General features: G+C 50.5%; 1 protein-coding gene across 5 annotated transcripts; it reads right to left on the reverse strand.

Moving 5' to 3' along the window:
* Positions 1-6: 6 nt before the first annotated feature.
* Positions 7-19,286, reverse strand: AUP1 (AUP1 lipid droplet regulating VLDL assembly factor). 5 transcript variants are annotated; one of them, XM_073343156.1, is made up of 12 exons: positions 19,072-19,286; positions 18,412-18,549; positions 17,681-17,831; positions 12,551-12,738; positions 12,389-12,461; positions 7,406-7,479; positions 6,133-6,199; positions 4,166-4,271; positions 3,636-3,791; positions 3,259-3,422; positions 2,734-2,822; positions 7-1,393 (listed from the first exon to the last, which is right to left on the reverse strand). In XM_073343156.1, exons 1-12 carry the CDS (start codon positions 19,116-19,118, stop codon positions 1,366-1,368), a joined length of 1,281 nt encoding a protein of 426 aa, XP_073199257.1. In that variant the 5' UTR covers positions 19,119-19,286; the 3' UTR covers positions 7-1,365. The 5 variants fall into 5 exon arrangements, with proteins under 5 accessions (XP_073199257.1, XP_073199256.1, XP_073199259.1 ...); XM_073343155.1 differs by having other exon boundaries at positions 18,406-18,549; XM_073343158.1 differs by having other exon boundaries at positions 19,057-19,145.
* Between the last annotated feature and the right edge of the window lie 46 nt (positions 19,287-19,332).

The raw sequence follows: 19,332 nt of genomic DNA on the forward strand, positions 1-19,332 counted from the left end.
AAGGGTCTCAGCAACACTCACAAGGAGCTCCCGGAACAATTTAAAGTCATCCAGTGCCGGAACCAGTGCTGACAACACTGGTGATAACGGGAGAGATCTTCAGTGCTGAGATGGGGTGTCACGCTGCCCTGTCCCTGGAGTTGGCTGTTCCTGGTATTCAAGTGTCAATGGCCTGCTGGGGGGAGGGAGGGAGAGAGATCTCTTCCTTTTCCTCAATGGTGGAGACTGGCTTCTTGATGCTGGCCACGGTGGGCCCCCAGCACCCCACAGGGCCAAAACAACATGCCACAGGACCCTCTGGGTGGCTCAGGTGCTTCTCCAGAGCCAGGCTCTGTGCTGGCAGAACCTCCATCTCCCTAGCCCTTGATCTCGCATGGGGCTTGGAGGCTTTGCAGTCTATCCTTATGGGAGGACACCCAGCTCCTTCTTCATTTCTGCCTCGCTGCTCAGAGCAGTCCCTCTTGCTCCCTGACTTTGACCCCAGAGATGCCGGCGCCAGCTTCAACATGGACACTGAGGCTGGCCTCAATGCCTGTGCCTGGACAGATCCTTCCTCAGCGCTGGGTTCTCAGTGCTCCCTGCGGCACTGCCTGCGTCTGCCCAAGATGCCTTGCTGCTGCTGCTGGAACTTGTTTCCTAGGGCTCTGACAAGACCTTCAGGGACTGCTCCACCTCACACGTAGACTGGCTCATAGCTCACACAGTCTGGCAGAGAAGGCCAAGCACAGTGAATACTCAATTCCCTCAGGTAAGAGGCACACACTGCGTCCGTCCTTCAGGGAAACGAGTCCAGTGCAGGATGGACAAGGCTGGAAGCCCACAGGGCAGAGTCCACTATAAGGAGCCTGTATGGTCTGGTCTGACCACTGGAATTCAGTCCCAATGGTGGGATCGATTCATGGCTGACAAACAGTCGATCAGAAGTGATTGAGGATTTTGGAAATTTTAATAAAGTTTAGCTTGAGCTGAGAACTACAGGTTCCATGTCAGTGCCATGGGCGGTAAGAGGGAACTGAGGGTCATGGCTGCCCCACCTTTCATGCATCGTATGGGAAAGCGAGGCAGCAGAGGGCTCATGCCAGCTGGGGCAGACACAGCTAATCCGAAAAGCCTCCGGTCCGGTGTGCGTGAGGACCATGCTCAACCACAACAGGCTCCATGCTGACACACACTGAAGAACTAGTGCGGGCTGAAGTGCATGTTCCAGAAAGGCAGACCCAGATGTACCCAAAGGTTTGGCTCCCACGGCAATCCTCCTTAAAACCTTGGGCTCTTTGGCCTGCCTATGTGGAATCCCTCCGCTTCCCCCACGAGCCTGGTGTTGTAACGCCAGTACTCCCAGGGGACAGAAGGCAGAGGTTCATGTCAGCCCAGGTCACACTGCACTCTAGCTCTGCAAGCAAAACAACATGGTCATTAGCTCTGGGTGCGCTCTGAGGAAAGTGCTCGGATACATGCTCTGAAAGAACTGGAGAAGCCCCGTTGTACCAATGAGTCAAATTCTCCACAGGGAAAGCCTCATCCCTCAGCTCTATCTGCACCTGCTTTCTCTCATCCCTGAGAGATGGAGAATCCACCACTGCCCCAGGAGTTTGTTCCAACTGTTAATCACCCGCACGGGCCCTAATTCTAATTGGAATAGGTCTGGCTTTGACTTCCAGTGTGGGTCTTGTTCTACCTCTCTTGGCTAGATTAAAGAGCCTTTAGTCCCCAGGATCTTCTCCCAGTGAAATCAAGTCACCTCCCTGTCTCCTTTTCACTGAGCGAAGCAGAATGAGCTTGTAAGTCTCTGGCTGCCAGGCATTTTCTCCACCCGCCAACCGTTACCCTGGCTCCTTTCCGTATCGTCTCCAGTTTTCCAACACCCTTGTTTAAAACGTTGCCACAGAGCTGGGGCTGTGTTTCCGCACTGGCTGCACCAATGCCGCATGGACAGGAGAATCCCCACTCTACTCCTATGCATACTCAGGGCTCCCCAGGTTTGTATTCCCCAGGACCTCATTAGCCCATTTTGCCACACACTGGGTGCTAATTTTCTCATGAGAATGTTGTGCAGTACTAAGTCAAATGCCTTAAAGTCTAGGCACATTACAGGTGCAGTTACCTTTATCAACCACACTCGTCATCCCAAAGAATTAAATCAGGCTTGACAAGCCCCATTTGCCATAAAACCACATGGACTGGCATTAATTATATGCCTATCCTTTAATTTACTGATTGAATATAGCAGGGAGTGGACAGCAGGGGGGGATGGATAGCTTAGTGGTTTGAGCACTGGCCTGCTAAACCCAGGGTTGGGAGTTCAATCCTTGAGGGGGCCATTTAGGGATCTGGGGCAAAAATTGGGGATTGGTCCTGCTTTGAGCAGGGAGTTGGAATAGATGACCTCCTGAGGTCCCTTCCAACCCTGATATTCTATGATTCTAACCTTATGTCCAGCCCAGGGAGACGACCCATGGCTCCGGGGTGGTAACAAACTGGGGAGAGCTGCCCCAGAACCACGAGAGGGTCACATGCTGGAAAAGGAGCCAAATCCAGCCACGTTTCCCTGCCTGCTTTGTGCACAGCTCTGTGCCACTACCCACCGTCCCGTGCTGGGAGGCAGAGTTCAGCTGGGCATCAGCACCCTTGCCCAGAGCAGGGCACAGCATACAGATACAGCCCCGGAAATGCCAACCACCCTTGCTGTGACCACGGCAGAGGCAGGGGTCCTGAGACACAGAAGGGACTCACCTCCTGGCATAGGCATACAGCACATGTTTCCGCTCCTGCAGGGACAAATGCCTCTCCACAGGGGACTTCGCAAAGAGCTTCATAGACGGCTGGGGGAAGAGAGCATTCAGGGAGCAGCCACACTGCATGGCCAGGCAAGTTGCCAAGTAGCCCAGCGCCCGCCCGTCCCCACCCACCTTATCCTGACCTCAGTGCCCGCACCTCTCACTAAGAGAGTCTGTGCTAGAGGCTGCAGAAGACTCCAGTCCCATTAGTATCACAGGCTGGAGCTTGGGTGACCACAGCCAAACCAGCCCACAGTGCCCAGCTCTCCACACACTCAGGCCATGAGTTTGGTCTAGCGAGGGAGAGGCAGCCCATCAGCCCTGTTCCTGGCCCTGACTTGTCTGCTTTCTCAGCAATCCCAGCTCTCTCGAACCCCAGCCACCAGCTCTTGGGGGCAGGCCCCCGCGCAGCCCTGAGAGGGCCTGTGGCCAGCGGATTCAGCCTCCCCGGTCCCCCTCTCGATGTCCCGCCAGCAGGCACCTTGGAGGAGGATGAAGCTGCAGGGCACTGAGGGCTGGAAGCCGCTGAAGTCTGGGACGTAGACGGAGCAAGCAGGCCGGTCTCCGGCTCCTTGTCCTCAGGGAGGAGGGGCACCCGGCCCTCCAGGAGGTTGGCGATGGTAGTGTCCACGCAGTTGGTCTGGGCTGTGGGGACACAGGGGCTCAGTTAGAAGGGGAGCTGCTGCTGAAGCTAAGATACCTGTGCAGGGGTTCTCCATGTCCCAACAAGCCCCACAGCACAGCAGTCCCCAGGCCTTCACGCCGGGTGCTGGGGAGCTCTGTGACAGAAGGATACGAAGGGCAGCAACCAGCCTCTGCCCCACAAGGTCTGCACGAAGGTCCCAGGTACACGCTTACCCAGGTCTCTCCTGATGGTTCCCAGAGACACATGTGGGAGCACTTCCTTGACCCGCTGGGCCATCTCCGTGATCCGCACATCCTCGTCAGCAAGAGGCCCGACACCAGCCAGGCTGGGAGATGCCCTGGGCCTGGCAACCAAGGACTGGCTTGAGGCTGCAGGAGTAAGAACAGAGGGTATTAATGGGCAGCCAAGAGGAGAGTGCAGGGCCCCAAGCTAGGCTGGCCAGGGGAGAGATGACCCACTGGCGTCTCTAGCTCCTACAGCCTCAATGAGGGGACCCCCCCTCTCACCAGGTCTGCCCTTATCCCAGTCTGGAGCAGGCAGGCTGGGGTAACACCCTTTCCCAGGAGTGCCTCCTGCTTCCCCAGGGCGGGGGCTGGCACTGGAGGACCATGTCCTTTTCCCTCCCCCAGGTGTGAAGCTTTAACAGCAGAACTGGGGCAGCTACCAAGGGAGAAAGTGGGAAGCACAGTGGCTCTGCCAGAGCCCAGGCACGTGCTCCACAGCAAGGAGGGCAGACACACACCTGGGGCAAGGTGGTGAGGCGGGGTGTGTCTCAGCCTCTTCATATGCTCGGCTTTATCCGCTGCAGTGAGTCGCGTAGAAATCACACCCAGTTCCACAGCCAAGAGCTACAGAAAACACACAGGGGAGAGTCAGCAGAGTCACACACCCAGGGAAACAAGATCCGGGGATTGGTACGTTCCCAGGTGTAAAGTCTGAGGCCATTTTCTGCAGCCACATTAGGACAGGAGCTAAAAAGCAGAAAGTCACATGCTCCCATTCCATCTAAATTACATTAAAACAATGAATTTTGGGGCAGTTAAGAAGGCAGCGCTCCTGTCCTGTCCATCACCACCAGATAAAGAAACAGATCTTAAGATGTTTTAAAAAAAAAATTTGTTTTGCATTCTGTCTGACAAGGAATCACTTATCAACAGTTGTGATAGCGAAATCCCTACTTCTTTATTGTTATGCCTTTATGGTCCCCACTTCTCTACTGTTTATCTGTAGGGACTCTGTCTGGTTCTTTGATTGTTTCTGTCTGTCTCGTGACTAATTTTGCAAGATTTAAATCAACTAAGGTGATGGGGTACGATTGGTTAAACAATTGTTTCTCAATATGTTAGGATTGGTCAAAAAATTATTTTGTAGTACTTTAGTTTAAAATGATTGGTTAAGGTATCGCTAACCAGGACTCAAGTTTAACTAACTGGGGTCCAAAAGGAAATTCTTTGGAACCTAATTCAGATACAGCCCAAGATCAGAGGTGCCAGACCTCAAGACCCTACCAACTATACTGTGCAGAAGCTGGCATCCCTGGACCAGTAGTTCTCAAGCTTTCCAGACTACTGTACCCCTCTCAGGAGTTGCATTTGTCTTGCGTACCCCCCAAGTTTCACCTAACTTAACTACTTGCCTACAAAATCAGACATTAAAATACAAAAAAGTGTCACAGCACACTATTATTGAAAAATTGCTGACTCTCTCATTTTTTCTGTATGAAATTTTAGTTTGTATTGACTTCGCTAGTGCTTTTATGGAAGCCTGTTGTAAAACAAGGCACATATCTAGAAGAGTTGATGTATCCCCTGGAAGACCTGTGTACCCCCAAGGGTACACGTACCCCTGGTTGAGAACCACTGCCCTGGACAACCTGATCCTGACTGGCAACCAGGAAAAATTTGCCTGCCTTATTGAGAGTGGCAAGCATTGTATGCTTATAACGTGTATTCTCTTTTGGTAACTGTTAATAAATAGAGTTTAAGGATATTACTGTATTATTGTGTAAGGAGCTTTCGCTGGTAAAAGGCCTGCAAACCTACAGAAGACTATGCCGAGCCCTAGGAAATGGGAAAGGGTAGGTGCCTTTCACCCAGAGCTGTAGGAACTGGGAAAGGGAGAGGTGCCTAAATTAACTGGGTTATGCCTTGAGCCCACGGAAGGGTAAAGGTAGGGTGTCCTAGAGCGCGCGGGTAACAGGGAGATCGCCACAAACAAATACTGGCACTTTGTTGGCTATTGGTGCCAGACAGCACCACCCTGCATTTGACAGATTATTAGAAATCCTTGCTACCACCATAGCAGTGTCACCTGCCAGCTCTCTCCGTGCTCTGGGATGGAGATGACCTGGTCTTCCCCAGCGTCAGCACACTAAGCTCTGAGCTTTGCTTTCCCCTCGGCTGTGGTAAATTCCATTTCTATATCCTCATTCCCATTAGCCAGCCTGCCCTGGCCACTGAAGTTAGCTCCCCCTTGAGCTGTGGAGGGGCAAATAAATAGCAGGCCATGGAAGGATATGGCAAATTGGGGGGTAACAAATATGGGCCCAGAGATACCCACTCCATCCAGACACACCCTGGCCCCTCCCTGAAGATGCTCTCTGTCCCCAAAACAGGCACGGCTCACATCCACTGATCCAGTCCCAACCCTCCTCTAGGACGCCCTGCAAATGCAGCAGCCCCAGCTCTCCCTCCCCCAGGCCCCTCCTACCTCTTGAACTCGGAGCGCAAACTCCTCATTCAGCTCATCAGCTTGTCTGAAGACAGGCGGCATCCACCTGATGGGAGACAAAGGCACTGGGCTGACTGCTCCTGGCATGGCTGAGAGCCTGGGCACCAGGGCCCTTCCCTGAGTCCACTGTGAAACCGAGCTCCCCATGCCCAGCAACAGGATCACGCCCCGGGGGTAGCAATGTGAACAAGAGGTGTGGCAGAAGAGGGAAGTGGGCGGGGGGGGGGGGGCGGGGCACTATCAGGGGAGGAATTGGGCCCATTCAATTTAGTCTCTGCGTTAAGGGTTCGGAAAAGGGGTGTCAGTGGCCTGTTAATGTGGTTCCCAGACCCAGACTGGGAGGAGCTGCTGCCCCAGTGAGGGCAGCAAGAATGCAGAGGCACCTGGGTCAGACACAAGGTGTGGGCAGGAAAACTACTATGTGCATCACAGCCTGGGGGAAAAGGACACAGCCTGTCCCCAGGCTCCCTTCTGGGAGGGACTCAACAGAGGCCCTTTCCTCAGACTAGGGAAGGAGAGATCCCCCACAGATCCGGCTCTCCTCCTCTTTAGCTCGCACTGCCACAATGAGGGAGAAGGGGACATAGGAGAAGAGCCCAGCAAGTGGCCCTGTTCAGGGACTGTGCCCTCAAGACGCTGCGCTCTGGCAAGCAGCTGGGGAGATTTTGCTCACCGATACCCCAAACTGAGCTGCACGCTGTAATACAGACATGCTGAGCCACTCTGCCAGCCGAGGGTGGAAGGAGAATGGCTTAAGCCCTGGGATTCACAGGGAGAGGGGCCCAGCCTGCATTGCTCAAACGAGGGAAGAAGGGGAGGGTCAGGAGAAGCCTCCCAGCAGGGAGAGGGATCGACTTGAGGGAAAGGCTGAGCCAGCTGCAGGGAACCACGGAAGCGCAGAGGAGGCAGGAGCTGACAAGGGAAATACAGCAGAGAAAGGTGGGGAAAAGGGCCCGGGGAGACCAAGGCACCCCTCACCAGTACTGGATCCCTCTCCCTCTGACAGGGGACAAACCCCACTCAGGAACCAGGAGCCCAGAAAGAGGCTCCTCCCACATCAGGAACCTGGAGAGCAGACAAGCTGGCCCTCGGCACCCGGCTGAACAGCCTAGGACCAAGGCCCAGGGCCAGCAGCACTGACACTGGCAGTGGCAGGAGTGGATACAGCAGGGTCTCTCGGCAGAGCTGAGTGAGGTAAACACAGCAGGACCCTGCCCCACCCCCCTCCTCAAAGGAGAGCGAGAGATAGTACCTTACTTGATAAACTGTGAAGGGAACAAAGAAGGTCCAGAACAGCTCTGTGATCCAGGAGGAGTCGGCCACACTCTGGAGAAGAGAGCACAGTGAGACTACGGCTGGGGACAGAGCCGCACACAGCCAGCGAGACAGGGGCAGCCATGGACATGCCCAAAGGAAGGAAGAGGAGCACAGCAAAGACCTGCTCTGAGGCAAATCCAGGCAGGATGCTTTCTCACCAGGCAGAACTAAGAGGGACTGAGACAGGGAGACCTACAGACGACTAGCACCAACTGATTACATAGCTCCAGGACTCGCCCCCCTCCTACATCAGAGCAGACAGGTGTCCCCCCCGGCCCCCTGTAACTGAGAAGGAGAACATGCTCTCAGATGAAAGACTGGTAATTGCTTCAGGCCTATGGACCATGAACAATTTTCTGGACTCACAGGAAGGCCCTACTCTCTTGGCCAGAATCATAGTAAGGAAGCATGTTGGACTCGGCGACCTAGCTTGGATCTGTTTTGGGCACTAGGATGCCTATTACACAGACAATTCATAGCTAAGGAGCACCTGGACCAGACAAAACCTGAAGATTTTCCAGACCTGTCAAGACCTTGTGAGAAAAATAAGTCTGAATTCCCATACAACCTATTTTTATTTCTTAAACTGATTTCACTGAGAGATTGAAAACCTAGCAGATCTTAAGCATAAAAAAGAAGCTTACAAGAAGTGGAAGGTTGGACATATGACCAGGGAAGAGTATAAAAATATTGCTTGGGCATGTACGAATGAAATTAGGAGGGCCAAATCGCACCTGGAGCTGCAGCTAGCGAGAGATGTTAAGAGTAACAAGAAGGGTTTCTTCAGGTATGTTGGCAACAAGAAGAAAGCCAAGGAAAGTGTGGGCCCCTTAATGAATGAGGGAGGCAACCTAGTGACAGAGGATGTGGAAAAAGCTAATGTACTCAATGCTTTTTTTGCCTCTGTCTTCACGAACAAGGTCAGCTCCCAGACTGCTGTGCTGGGCATCACAACATGGGGAATAGATGGCCAGCCCTCTGTGGAGAAAGAGGTGGTTAGGGACTATTTAGAAAAACTGGACGTGCACAAGTCCATGGGGCCGGATGAGTTGCATCCAAGAGTGCTAAAGGAACTGGCGGCTGTGATTGCAGAGCCATTGGCCATTATCTTTGAAAACTCGTGGCGAACGGGGGAAGTCCCGGATGACTGGAAAAAGGCTAATGTCGTGCCAATCTTTAAAAAAGGGAAGGAGGATGATCCTGGGAACTACAGGCCAGTAAGCCTCACTTCAGTCTCCGGAAAAATCATGGAGCAGGTCCTCAAAGAATCAATCCTGAAGCACTTACATGAGAGGAAAGTGATCAGGAACAGTCAGCATGGATTCACCAAGGGAAGGTCATGCCTGACTAATCTAATCGCCTTCTATGATGAGATTACTGGTTCTGTGGATGAAGGGAAAGCAGTGGATGTATTGTATCTTGACTTTAGCAAAGCTTTTGACACCCGGTCTCCCACAGTATTCTTGTCAGCAAGTTAAGGAAGTATGGGCTGGATGAATGCACTATAAGGTGGGTAGAAAGTTGGCTAGATTGTCGGGCTCAACGGGTAGTGATCAATGGCTCCATGTCTAGTTGGCAGCCGGTATCAAGTGGAGTGCCCCAGGGGTCGGTCCTGGGGCCGGTTTTGTTCAATATCTTCATAAATGATCTGGAGGATGGTGTGGATTGCACTCTCAGCAAATATGCGGATGATACTAAACTGGGAGGAGTGGTAGATACGCCGGAGGGCAGGGATAGGATACAGAGGGACCTAGACAAATTGGAGAACTGGGCCAAAAGAAATCTGATGAGGTTCAATAAGGATAAGTGCAGGGTCCTGCGCTTAGGATGGAAGAACCCAATGCACAGCTACAGACTAGGGACCGAATGGCTAGGCAGTAGTTCTGCGGAAAAGGACCTCAGGGTGACAGTGGACGAGAAGCTGGATATGAGCCAGCAGTGTGCCCTTGTTGCCAAGAAGGCCAATGGCATTTTGAGATGTATAAGTAGGGGCATAGCGAGCAGATCGAGGGACGTGATCGTTCCCCTCTATTCGACATTGGTGAGGCCTCATCTGGAGTACTGTGTCCAGTTTTGGGCCCCACACTACAAGAAGGATGTGGATAAATTGGAGAGAGTCCAGCGAAGGGCAACAAAAATTATTAGGGGTCTGGAACACATGACTTATGAGGAGAGGCTGAGGAAACAGGGATTGTTTAGTCTGCAGAAGAGAAGAATGAGGGGGGATTTGATAGCTGCTTTCAACTACCTGAGAGGTAGTTCCACAGAGGATGGTTCTAGACTATTCTTAGTGGTGGAAGAGGACAGGACAAGGAGTAATGGTCTCAAGTTGCAGTGGGGGAGGTTTAGGTTGGATATTAGGAAAAACTTTTTCACTAGGAGGGTGGTGAAACACTGGAATGCGTTGCCTAGGGAGGTGGTGGAATCTCCTTCCTTAGGAGTTTTTAAGGTCAGGCTTGACAAAGCCCTGGCTGGGATGATTTAATTGGGTATGGGTCCTGCTTTTGAGCAGGGGGTTGGACTAGATGACCTCCTGAGGTCCCTTCCAACCCTGATATTCTATGATGCTATGATTTTAAAGTTACTTCTCTATCAAGATGAAACTTTCAAAGATAAAGGGCTTGATTTACAACTTAATTCCTACATATATAGATTATTAAATTGTTGATTGAGAGAGTAATAAAAAATTTGACCAAAAGATGTCCAACTTATTTTTAATGTTGCTAATGGATGAATGCTGAGTGGCTGGTTGTTACTAGGACTCTTCAATCAAAGACTTTTTTTTTATTTTTTGGTCAAATTTTCCATACACCGGTGACAAAGTCATCTCAAGACTTTTTCACTCCAGTAAAATCATGTCATTTTCCCCACCGAGTAGTCCCATATTGTCTCTTTTTGATATTTTGGAGGATCAGATTTACAGTCTTTGTGGTATGCAAATCACTGAATATTGTGACTTATGTCACATCAATCAAGAGGCCACACTAGACAGAGACAAGCCTCTCCCTGCACTCAAAGGAGACCCCCACTAGCAAGAAGCTATGTTCCAGCAGCATCTGTCAAGAATTTCCATTTTCTCTTTTGTTTGTATTAAATGGGAGGTGTCCCAACCTTTACATTCCCTAATTTTAAGCTGTCACAGGGTGTCTGAGTCCACTGGGGGAAGCCACAATGGTCCTCAGTTTTAAAGTCTTAGACACCCATCAAAGTGTATCCTACAGTCTGTGTTTAGAAGCCCTAAAAAAATTACTGCCAGGTGTGACTTTTGGCACATAACACTGGTCAAACTTCTGCTCGTCAGAGTTTCGTTGGAATCTGTTATAAACTGTCTGTTGGAAGGTGGGGTAGGAGGGGCTTAGTGCCACAACACAAGAACTGAAAGCCAAGGAAGTAGCTTTGTATTTGGCTCTGAAACTGTGGTTTAAACATTTGATCATTTGGTTTCAGTATTAAAATATTTAACACTCCCAAATTATAAATTTGATTAACTGGTAAAATTCCTTACTTGGGGTTTATGAACAAATGGACAGCTGCCTCCACAGATTCCTTCCTAGGCTTTATAAAGGTGGATTATTTGTTGTATTAATCTGGTGATGCAACTAGTCTGGTGATGTAGTTGAAATACTGTATTGAAAGTACCTGGTTGATTTGATAGTTACACTGTTTTATTTGTAGATTAGTTTAGCAGTATTAACAGAAGCTAAGCTGAGCTGATATTTTCTGGATTTTGTTTAATAGTTTTAATAATATTTTAAAACTGATACGGAGTCACATTTCTTTCAATCAGCACCACAGGTCTCAGACCTTTTGAGCACTGCATGGATAATAGCTGGCAAATGTTAGTCCCTAAACAGCTCCCCTCAATTAACCTTTGGTTCTCACAGCCTGGCATTGTGTGGCTAGAACTCCTGGAACTTCCTTGGTTATTCTGACAGCCAGGGACAATCCCTGGATGAAAGAGACTTATGTAGGGTGGGGGCCTTTTGTCTATTATTTCTTGGTGTCTGTCCCTTTGCTTTCCTTATTTTCTACTCTCAGTTGTGGGTCTAATGGGTATCAGGGCAGACAAACTGCTCTGACAACACACTTTCCAGGTGCAGTCCCTACCTGCTTCGTAGGCCTCACCTGACCCAGCTGCTCAGAGAGGGAATCTGCACTTGTGACTGACCCAGACCCCAGATTTCAGCCTGAGCAAATATCCATGGAGAAGGGTGTCCTTGCTTGCCTAAGAGAGGATGCTAGCTCTGGCTCCATGTGACAGCTGTATAACCATCCATCCACATCTGCCCATTACAGAGCAACTCCTTCCTGTCCCTCACCCCACCATTTTATCGCTGCCTCTATCTGTTCAATCAGTTTCCCTCAACTCAAGCCCAAAGTCACAGCTTCAAGGGAGCTGAAAACGTTTTGGTTGCAACCCACTGAACGGCGTCACTGTCAACATATTAACACGAGCATCCGAGAGGAGAACTGTGATGTGCTTCGTGTGCAAGCCTAGGCCTTGGCAGACCTGAGCTAGCTCCCTGTGTGCCTGGGGGCGAGTCACCAAGTCCCTCAGGGGACAATTGCGCTTCCTGATCTTGTGGGGTATTGTGAGAATAAGTGTGTCAAGATTGGTGGGGTGCTGAGATACCAGTGATGGGACCCAGAAAAAAGCCTTGCCTAGGCAGGTTGATAGATTACTTAAGAGATGTGTGAGAGGCAAAGCTGATGTCAGTGAAATTCCCTGGGAGGAAGCAGAACACCTGCCTCACATGGCCACCGAGAAGTTTGACACGACGGGAAAGAACCCCAAAGCTCAGCAGTAGGCCACAGGGTGCAAAGTAAGGGCAATAGTAACCCTCTAGCCATGACCCCCCCTAAGCTGTACACATCCATTATGGGCTAGGGGCTCTTTGCCCCATACCTCAGGACTCACCACAGCAATTAAGGGCCTCTGAACTTGCAGAGCCACCGGCTGAATCATGTCCAGGATTGAGAATGGCCAGGAGCTGAAAAGAAAACATCCCAGCGATTAACAAAGGCCACAGAGATGGGATAAAGCTGTCCTGTCCCCAGGAACATCCCCCACCACCGCTACCTGAAGCGAAGAAGGCCGACTCGGCCATTAGTGGCTGCCTCCTCTGGGAACAGCAGCAGAGGTGGATTCCCCCCATGGGACGAATACACCTTCAGGGAATCCACCAGCTCTGCCCGGCTCCCCACCGCCCCCAGCTCCATGAATCCCCGTGACCAACAGATGAAACCCGGCGTGCCATTCAGTGCAGGCTGCAAGAGAAGAGCAAGGGCAAATTAGTGACCCCCACCCAGTCTCCCTGCTAAGACTCCAGCCTGCTGGTTGATTTGGGTCCTGGCTACGTGAGAGCCTCTTCCCTCCCCAGACACTGCAACAGCAGCTGAGTGTCCTCCGAACAACCCCCAGCTGTGAATGGGAGAAGAGGGGCCTTGGTTACAAGATTTGTCACCCTCCCAACCCAAAGTGTGTTGCCCTTTAGGACTGCACAAAGTACAAGTCCCCTCAGGGGAGAGTGTTTATTAGCACTATCGATTAATCGCAGTTAACTCATGCGATTAACTAAAAAAATTAATAATTCTAATTTAAAAAATTAATCACGATTAATCGCAGTTTTAATCGCACTATTAAACAACAGAATACCAATTGAAATTTATTAAATATTTTGGATGTTTTTCTACATTTTCATATATAATGTATTCTGAGATGTAACTGAAATCAAAAGGTATATTATTTTTATTATGAATATTAACACGTAAAAATGATAAACAAAAAAAATAGTATTTTTCAATTCACTTCATACTGTAGTGCAATCTCTTTGTCATGAAAGTGCAACTTACAAACGTGCATGGTAATCAAGGTGGGCCATGTCCAGCACAAATCCAGGCTCTCTCACCCCGCCCCCTTTCCCCCCCCCTCCCCGGGGGACACACACACACACACACACAAACTCACTCTCCTGCTGGCAATAGCTCATCCAAACTGACCACTCTCCAAGTTTAATCAGAACGTCTGGGGGAGGAGGGGTAGGAAAAAACAAGGGGAAATAGGCTACCTTGCATAATGACTTAGCCACTCCCAGTCTCTATTTAAGCCTAAATTAATAGTGTCCAATTTGCAAATGAATTCCAATTCAGCAGTTTCTCGCTGGAGTCTGGATTTGAAGTTTTTTTGTTTTAAGATAGCGACCTTCATGTCTGTGATTGCGTGACCAGAGAGATTGAAGTGTTCTCCGACTGGTTTATGAATGTTATAATTCTTGACATCTGATTTGTGTCCATTTCATAGAATCATAGAATCTCAGGGTTGGAAGGGACCCCAGAAGGTCATCTAGTCCAACCCCCTGCTCAAAGCAGGACCAATTCCCAGTTAAATCATCCCAGCCAGGGCTTTGTCAAGCCTGACCTTAAAAACCTCTGAGGAAGGAGATTCTACCACCTCCCTAGGTAACGCATTCCAGTGTTTCACCACCCTCTTAGTGAAAAAGTTTTTCCTAATATCCAATCTAAACCTCCCCCACTGCAACTTGAGACCATTACTCCTCGTTCTGTCATCTGCTACCATTGAGAACAGTCTAGAGCCATCCTCTTTGGAACCCCCTTTCAGGTAGTTGAAAGCAGCTATCAAATCCCCCCTCATTCTTCTCTTCTGCAGGCTAAACAATCCCAGCTCCCTCAGCCTCTCCTCATAACTCATGTGTTCCAGTCCCCTCATCATTTTTGTTGCCCTTCGCTGGACTCTCTCCAATTTATCCACATCCTTCTTGAAGTGTGGGGCCCAAAACTGGACACAGTACTCCAGATGAGGCCTCACCAACGTCGAATAGAGGGGAACGATCACGTCCCTCGATCTGCTCGCTATGCCCCTACTTTATACATCCCAAAATGCCATTGGCCTTCTTGGCAACAAGGGCACACTGCTGACTCATATCCAGCTTCTCGTCCACTGTCACCCCTAGGTCCTTTTCCGCAGAACTGCTGCCTAGCCATTCGGTCCCTAGTCTGTAGCTGTGCATTGGGTTCTTCCGTCCTAAGTGCAGGACCCTGCACTTATCCTTATTGAACCTCATCAGATTCCTTTTGGCCCAATCCTCCAATTTGTCTAGGTCCTTCTGTATCCTATCCCTACCCTCCAGCGTATCTACCACTCCTCCCAGTTTAGTATCATCCGCAAATTTGCTGAGAGTGCAATCCACACCATCCTCCAGATCATTTATGAAGATATTGAATAAAACCGGCCCCAGGACCGACCCTTGGGGCACTCCACTTGACACCGGCTGCCAACTAGACATGGAGCCATTGATCACTACCCGTTGAGCCCGACAATCTAGCCAGCTTTCTACCCACCTTATAGTGCATTCATCCAGCCCATACTTCCTTAACTTGCTGACAAGAATACTGTGGGAGACCGGGTGTCAAAAGCTTTGCTAAAGTCAAGAAACAATACATCCACTGCTTTCCCTTCATCCACAGAACCAGTAATCTCATCATAAAAGGCGATTAGATTAGTCAGGCATGACCTTCCCTTGGTGAATCCATGCTGGCTGTTCCTGATCACTATCCTCTCATGCAAGTGCTTCAGGATTGATTCTTTGAGGACCTGCTCCATGATTTTTCCAGGGACTGAGGTGAGGCTGACTGGCCTGTAGTTTTCTTTTACGTAGAGACTGTCCAGTTTGACCAATGTAAATGGCAGAGGGGCATTGCTGGCACATGATGGCATATATCACACTGGTGGATGTGCAGGTGAACGAGCCTCTGATAGTGTGGCTGATGTTATTAGGCCCTGTGATGGTGTCCCCTGAATAGATATGTGGGCACAGTTGGCAACGGGCTTTGTTGCAAGGATAAGTTCCTGGGTTAGTGGTTCTGTTGTGTGGTATGTGGTTGTTGGTGAGTATTTGCTTCAGGTTGCGGGGCTGTCCCATGCAAATTGTAGGGAGAGTGGTCACTTTGGATGAGCTATTACTAGCAGGAGAGTGAGTTTGTGTGTGTATGGGGGTGGGGGGGTGAGAAAACCTGGATTTGTGCTGGAAATGGTCCATCTTGATGATCACTTTAGATAAGCTATTACCAGCAGGACAGTGGGGTGGGAGGAGGTATTGTTTCATGATCTCTGTGTGTATATAATATCTGCTGCAGCTTCCACGGTATGCATCCGATGAAGTGAGCTGTAGCTCACGAAAACTCATGCTCAAATAAATTGGTTAGTCAATAAGGTGCCACAAGTACTCCTTTTCTTTTTGCGAATACAGACTAACACGGCTGTTACTCTGAAACCTGTCAACTTACAAATGTAGATTTTCTTGTTGTTACATAACTGCACTTAAAACCAAAACAAAGTAAAACTTCAGAGCCTACAAGTCCACCCAGTACTACTACTTGTTCAGCCAACTGCTAAGACAAACAAGTTTGTTCACATTTACAGGAGATAATGCTGCCCTCTTCTTATTTACAGTGTCACCAGAAAGTGAGAACAGGCATTTGCATGGCATTTTTGTGGCTGGTATTGCAAAGTATTTACGTGCCAGATATGTAAAAATTGGTATGCCCCTTCATGCTTCGGCCACCATTCCAGAGGATATGCTTCCATGATGATGATGCTTGTTAAAAAAATGTGTTAATTAAATTTGTGACTGAACCCCTTGGGGAAGAATCATATGTCCCCTGTTCTGTATTGTTCCCACATTCCACTATATATTTCATGTTATAGCAATCTTGGATGATGACCCAGCATGTTGTTCGTTTTAAGAACACCTTCACTGCAGATTTCACAAAACGCAAAGAAGGTACAATGTAAGATATCTAAAGATAGCTACAGCACTGGACCAAAGGTTTAAGAATCCGAAGTGCCTTCCAAAATCTGAGAGGGACGAGGCGTGGAGCATGCTTTCAGAAGTTTTAAAAGAGCAACACTCCAATACGGAAACTACAGACCCTGAAACACCAAAAAAGAAAATCTATCTTCTGCTGGTGGCATCTGACTCAGGTGATGAAAATGAACGTGTCGGTGCGCACTGCTTTGGATGGTTATCGAGCAGAACTCATTAGCATGGATGCATGTTCCCTGGAATGGTGGCTGAAGCATGAAGGGACATATGAATCTTTAGCACATCTGGCACGTAAATATCTTGCAATGCCAGCTACAACAGTGCCATCTCTTTCAGGTGACATTGTAAAGAAGAATCAGGCAGCATTCTCTCCTGCAAATGTAAACAAACTTCTTTGTCTGAACAACTGGCTGAACAAGAAGTAGGACTGAGTGGACTTGCAGGCTCTAAAATTTTACATTGTTTTATTTCTGAATGCAGGTTATTTTTTTTGTTTTTTTTTTAAATATAATTCTACATTTGTACATTCAACTTTCATGATTAAGAGATTGCACTACACTACTTGTATTAGGTCAACAGAAAAATACTATTTTGGTTTTTTACAGTGTAAATAATTGTAATCAAAAATTAATATAAAGTGAGCAGTGTACATTTTGTATTCTGTGTTGTAATTGAAATCAATGTATTTGAAAACGTAGAGAACATCCAAAAATATTTAAATAAATGGTATTCTATTGTTGTTTAACAGTAAGAAAAGGAGTACTTGCGGCACCTTAGAGACTAACCAATTTATTTGAGCATAAGCTTTCATGAGCTACAGCTCAGCTCACGCAAGCTTATGCTCAAATAAATTGGTTAGTCTCTAAGGTGCCACAAGTACTCCTTTTCTTTTTGTGAATACAGACTAACACAGCTGTTACTCTGAAACTTGTTTAACAGTGTTATTATCCGTAATTAATTTTTTTAATTGCTTGACAGTGCTATTTGGCTAGACCCTCATCACAAAGCATCGCTCAGTGCTTCCTGGACAGATGCAGGCAGCCCTCTGCAACCACAGGAAACAGCCAGCACCCTGGGAAAGCCCCAAACCCAACTGTGCTTCCGCTCATGTCTATTTAAAGAGCCAGGAAGGGGAGACAGAGGCTACATGCTCGCTTGGGCAGCCCGGTTCCCGGCCCCTCCTTAATTTGAGCCAATCAGAACCCAACAGCATAACACACGAGCCTAAAGAGAACCTCAAGGCTTATTCAATTATTCATTCATAAAGACAGACCCAGGAGCCAGTGCCCAATCCCTGAACAGGTCACTAAGTGCTTCTCCAGGGAGAAGCGCTTAAGGGCGCAGCCCCAGACCCCTACATGACTCACTGTATTGCACGAGGTCAGTAGGCTGATGACACTGTGGTCGAAGTGCGTCACGTGGTTGGCAATATAAACCCTGACATTGGCATCCCGGAGATGGGGGTCACTTTGCCGCACAAACAGACCCAGCACTGAGCACATCACACGCACGATAAACCTAACAACAGGAACAGAAACACCCAAACCTATTGTGACCAGAACTGGTTTAAATGACCAGTGAATAAAGACGAGACTAGCAAGGGCTGTACAGGCGCCTTGGGATTAAGACTGAGGAGCACCAGAATTGTGCCATGTGGGAGGACACGGTGGGTGGGAGGAAGCTTAGGGCTGGGATAGCAGGGGCACCAACTAGCAGAACTGTGTGGGGAGAGCAGGCTGCTGGCTGCTTTCAGCCCCTGCAGTCTGTCACTTGGGCAAAAGAAACCTGTTGTCAGCCCACATGTGTCATGGGGCTCAGGCCCTATAGTCACCAGCAAAGGAGCCTCCTTGTTCGGGACTGGGGATGAAGGGTCTGCTAAGCACAAAAAGCACCAGGACAGAGCAGCCACAATTCCAACTTACACCCCTAACAGCAAGCCCCAGTGGACCAGAGAGAGGCAGCTCCAACTCCATGGAGAACTGGGGGCTCCATAGGATGGCTTTGCAGACAAGTCAGAGATGGCTATTTGCTGGATTTTTGGGGTGGGAGGCTGAAAAGGGCCCCAACTCTCCCCAGGCAGCCCCACACCCACCCTAACCTCCGGAGCAGGCTGTCAGGCAGGGCACAGCTGACCAGGAAGACATGGATGCCGATGAAGAGGCGCAGGAGGAGCAGACAGAGCCCCACAGGGGCGTAGAGCAGCAGAGCCAGCAGCAGGAAGCCATCGCTGGGAAACCTGACAGGGAAAGAGGGCTCAGCTCAGAGTCTGATAACAGCCCACGCAGGCCAGGCCCCCCCCGCCCAGAGAGCGAGACCCCCTCCCCTCCCCCCCGCCCGAACCCCCCGCCCAGAGAGCGAGACCCCCTCCCCTCCCCCCGCCCAGAGAGCGAGACCCCCTCCCCTCCCCCCCCTCCCCTCCCCCCCCCCCAGAGAGCGAAACCCCCTCCCCTCCCCCCCCGCCCAGAGAGCGAGACCCCCTCCCCTCCCCCCCGCCCAGAGAGCGAGACCCCCTCCCCTCCCCCCCCGCCCAGAGAGCGAGACCCCCTCCCCTCCCCCCCCGCCCAGAGAGCGAGACCCCCTCCCCTCCCCCCCCGCCCAGAGAGCGAGACCCCCTCCCCTCCCCCCCCGAACCCCCCGCCCAGAGAGCGAGACCCCCTCCCCTCCCCCCCCGCCCAGAGAGCGAGACCCCCTCCCCTCCCCCCCCGCCCGAACCCCCCGCCCAGAGAGCGAGACCCCCCCTCACCGGCCGGGCCCTCACCGGTGCGCGTCGAAGAGCCGCTCAGGACCCGAGGCCGGAGGATCCATCCCGGTCCCGAGCCGCCTCAACGAGACCCAGGAGCCGCCATCATCTTACCCTCGGCGGCCGCTCTCCGCGCGGGGCCGCCTGGGAAAGGGGAGCCACGTCCGGTCGGAACCGCGCTCCCGGCCTGCCCCGCGCGGGCCTCCGTCTCCCGGCCTGCCCCGGGCTCGGCGCGCCTCGCTCCCGGCCTGCCCCGCGCGGGCCTCCGTCTCCCGGCCT

This window comes from Lepidochelys kempii, chromosome 4, assembly GCF_965140265.1.
Source record: "Lepidochelys kempii isolate rLepKem1 chromosome 4, rLepKem1.hap2, whole genome shotgun sequence".
NCBI lineage: Eukaryota > Metazoa > Chordata > Testudines > Cheloniidae > Lepidochelys > Lepidochelys kempii.

Excerpts from the sequence above, each read along its gene's own strand:
- AUP1 (XM_073343155.1), bottom strand. The coding sequence starts at position 19,118 with ATGGATCCTCCGGCCTCGGGTCCTGAGCGGCTCTTCGACGCGCACCG. Across the intron at positions 12,462-12,550 it reads GTCGGCCTTCTTCGCTTCAG|CTCCTGGCCATTCTCAATCC; the intron begins GTAGCGGTGGTG and ends TTTTCTTTTCAG. Across the intron at positions 3,423-3,635 it reads AACCATCAGGAGAGACCTGG|CCCAGACCAACTGCGTGGAC; the intron begins GTAAGCGTGTAC and ends GTGTCCCCACAG.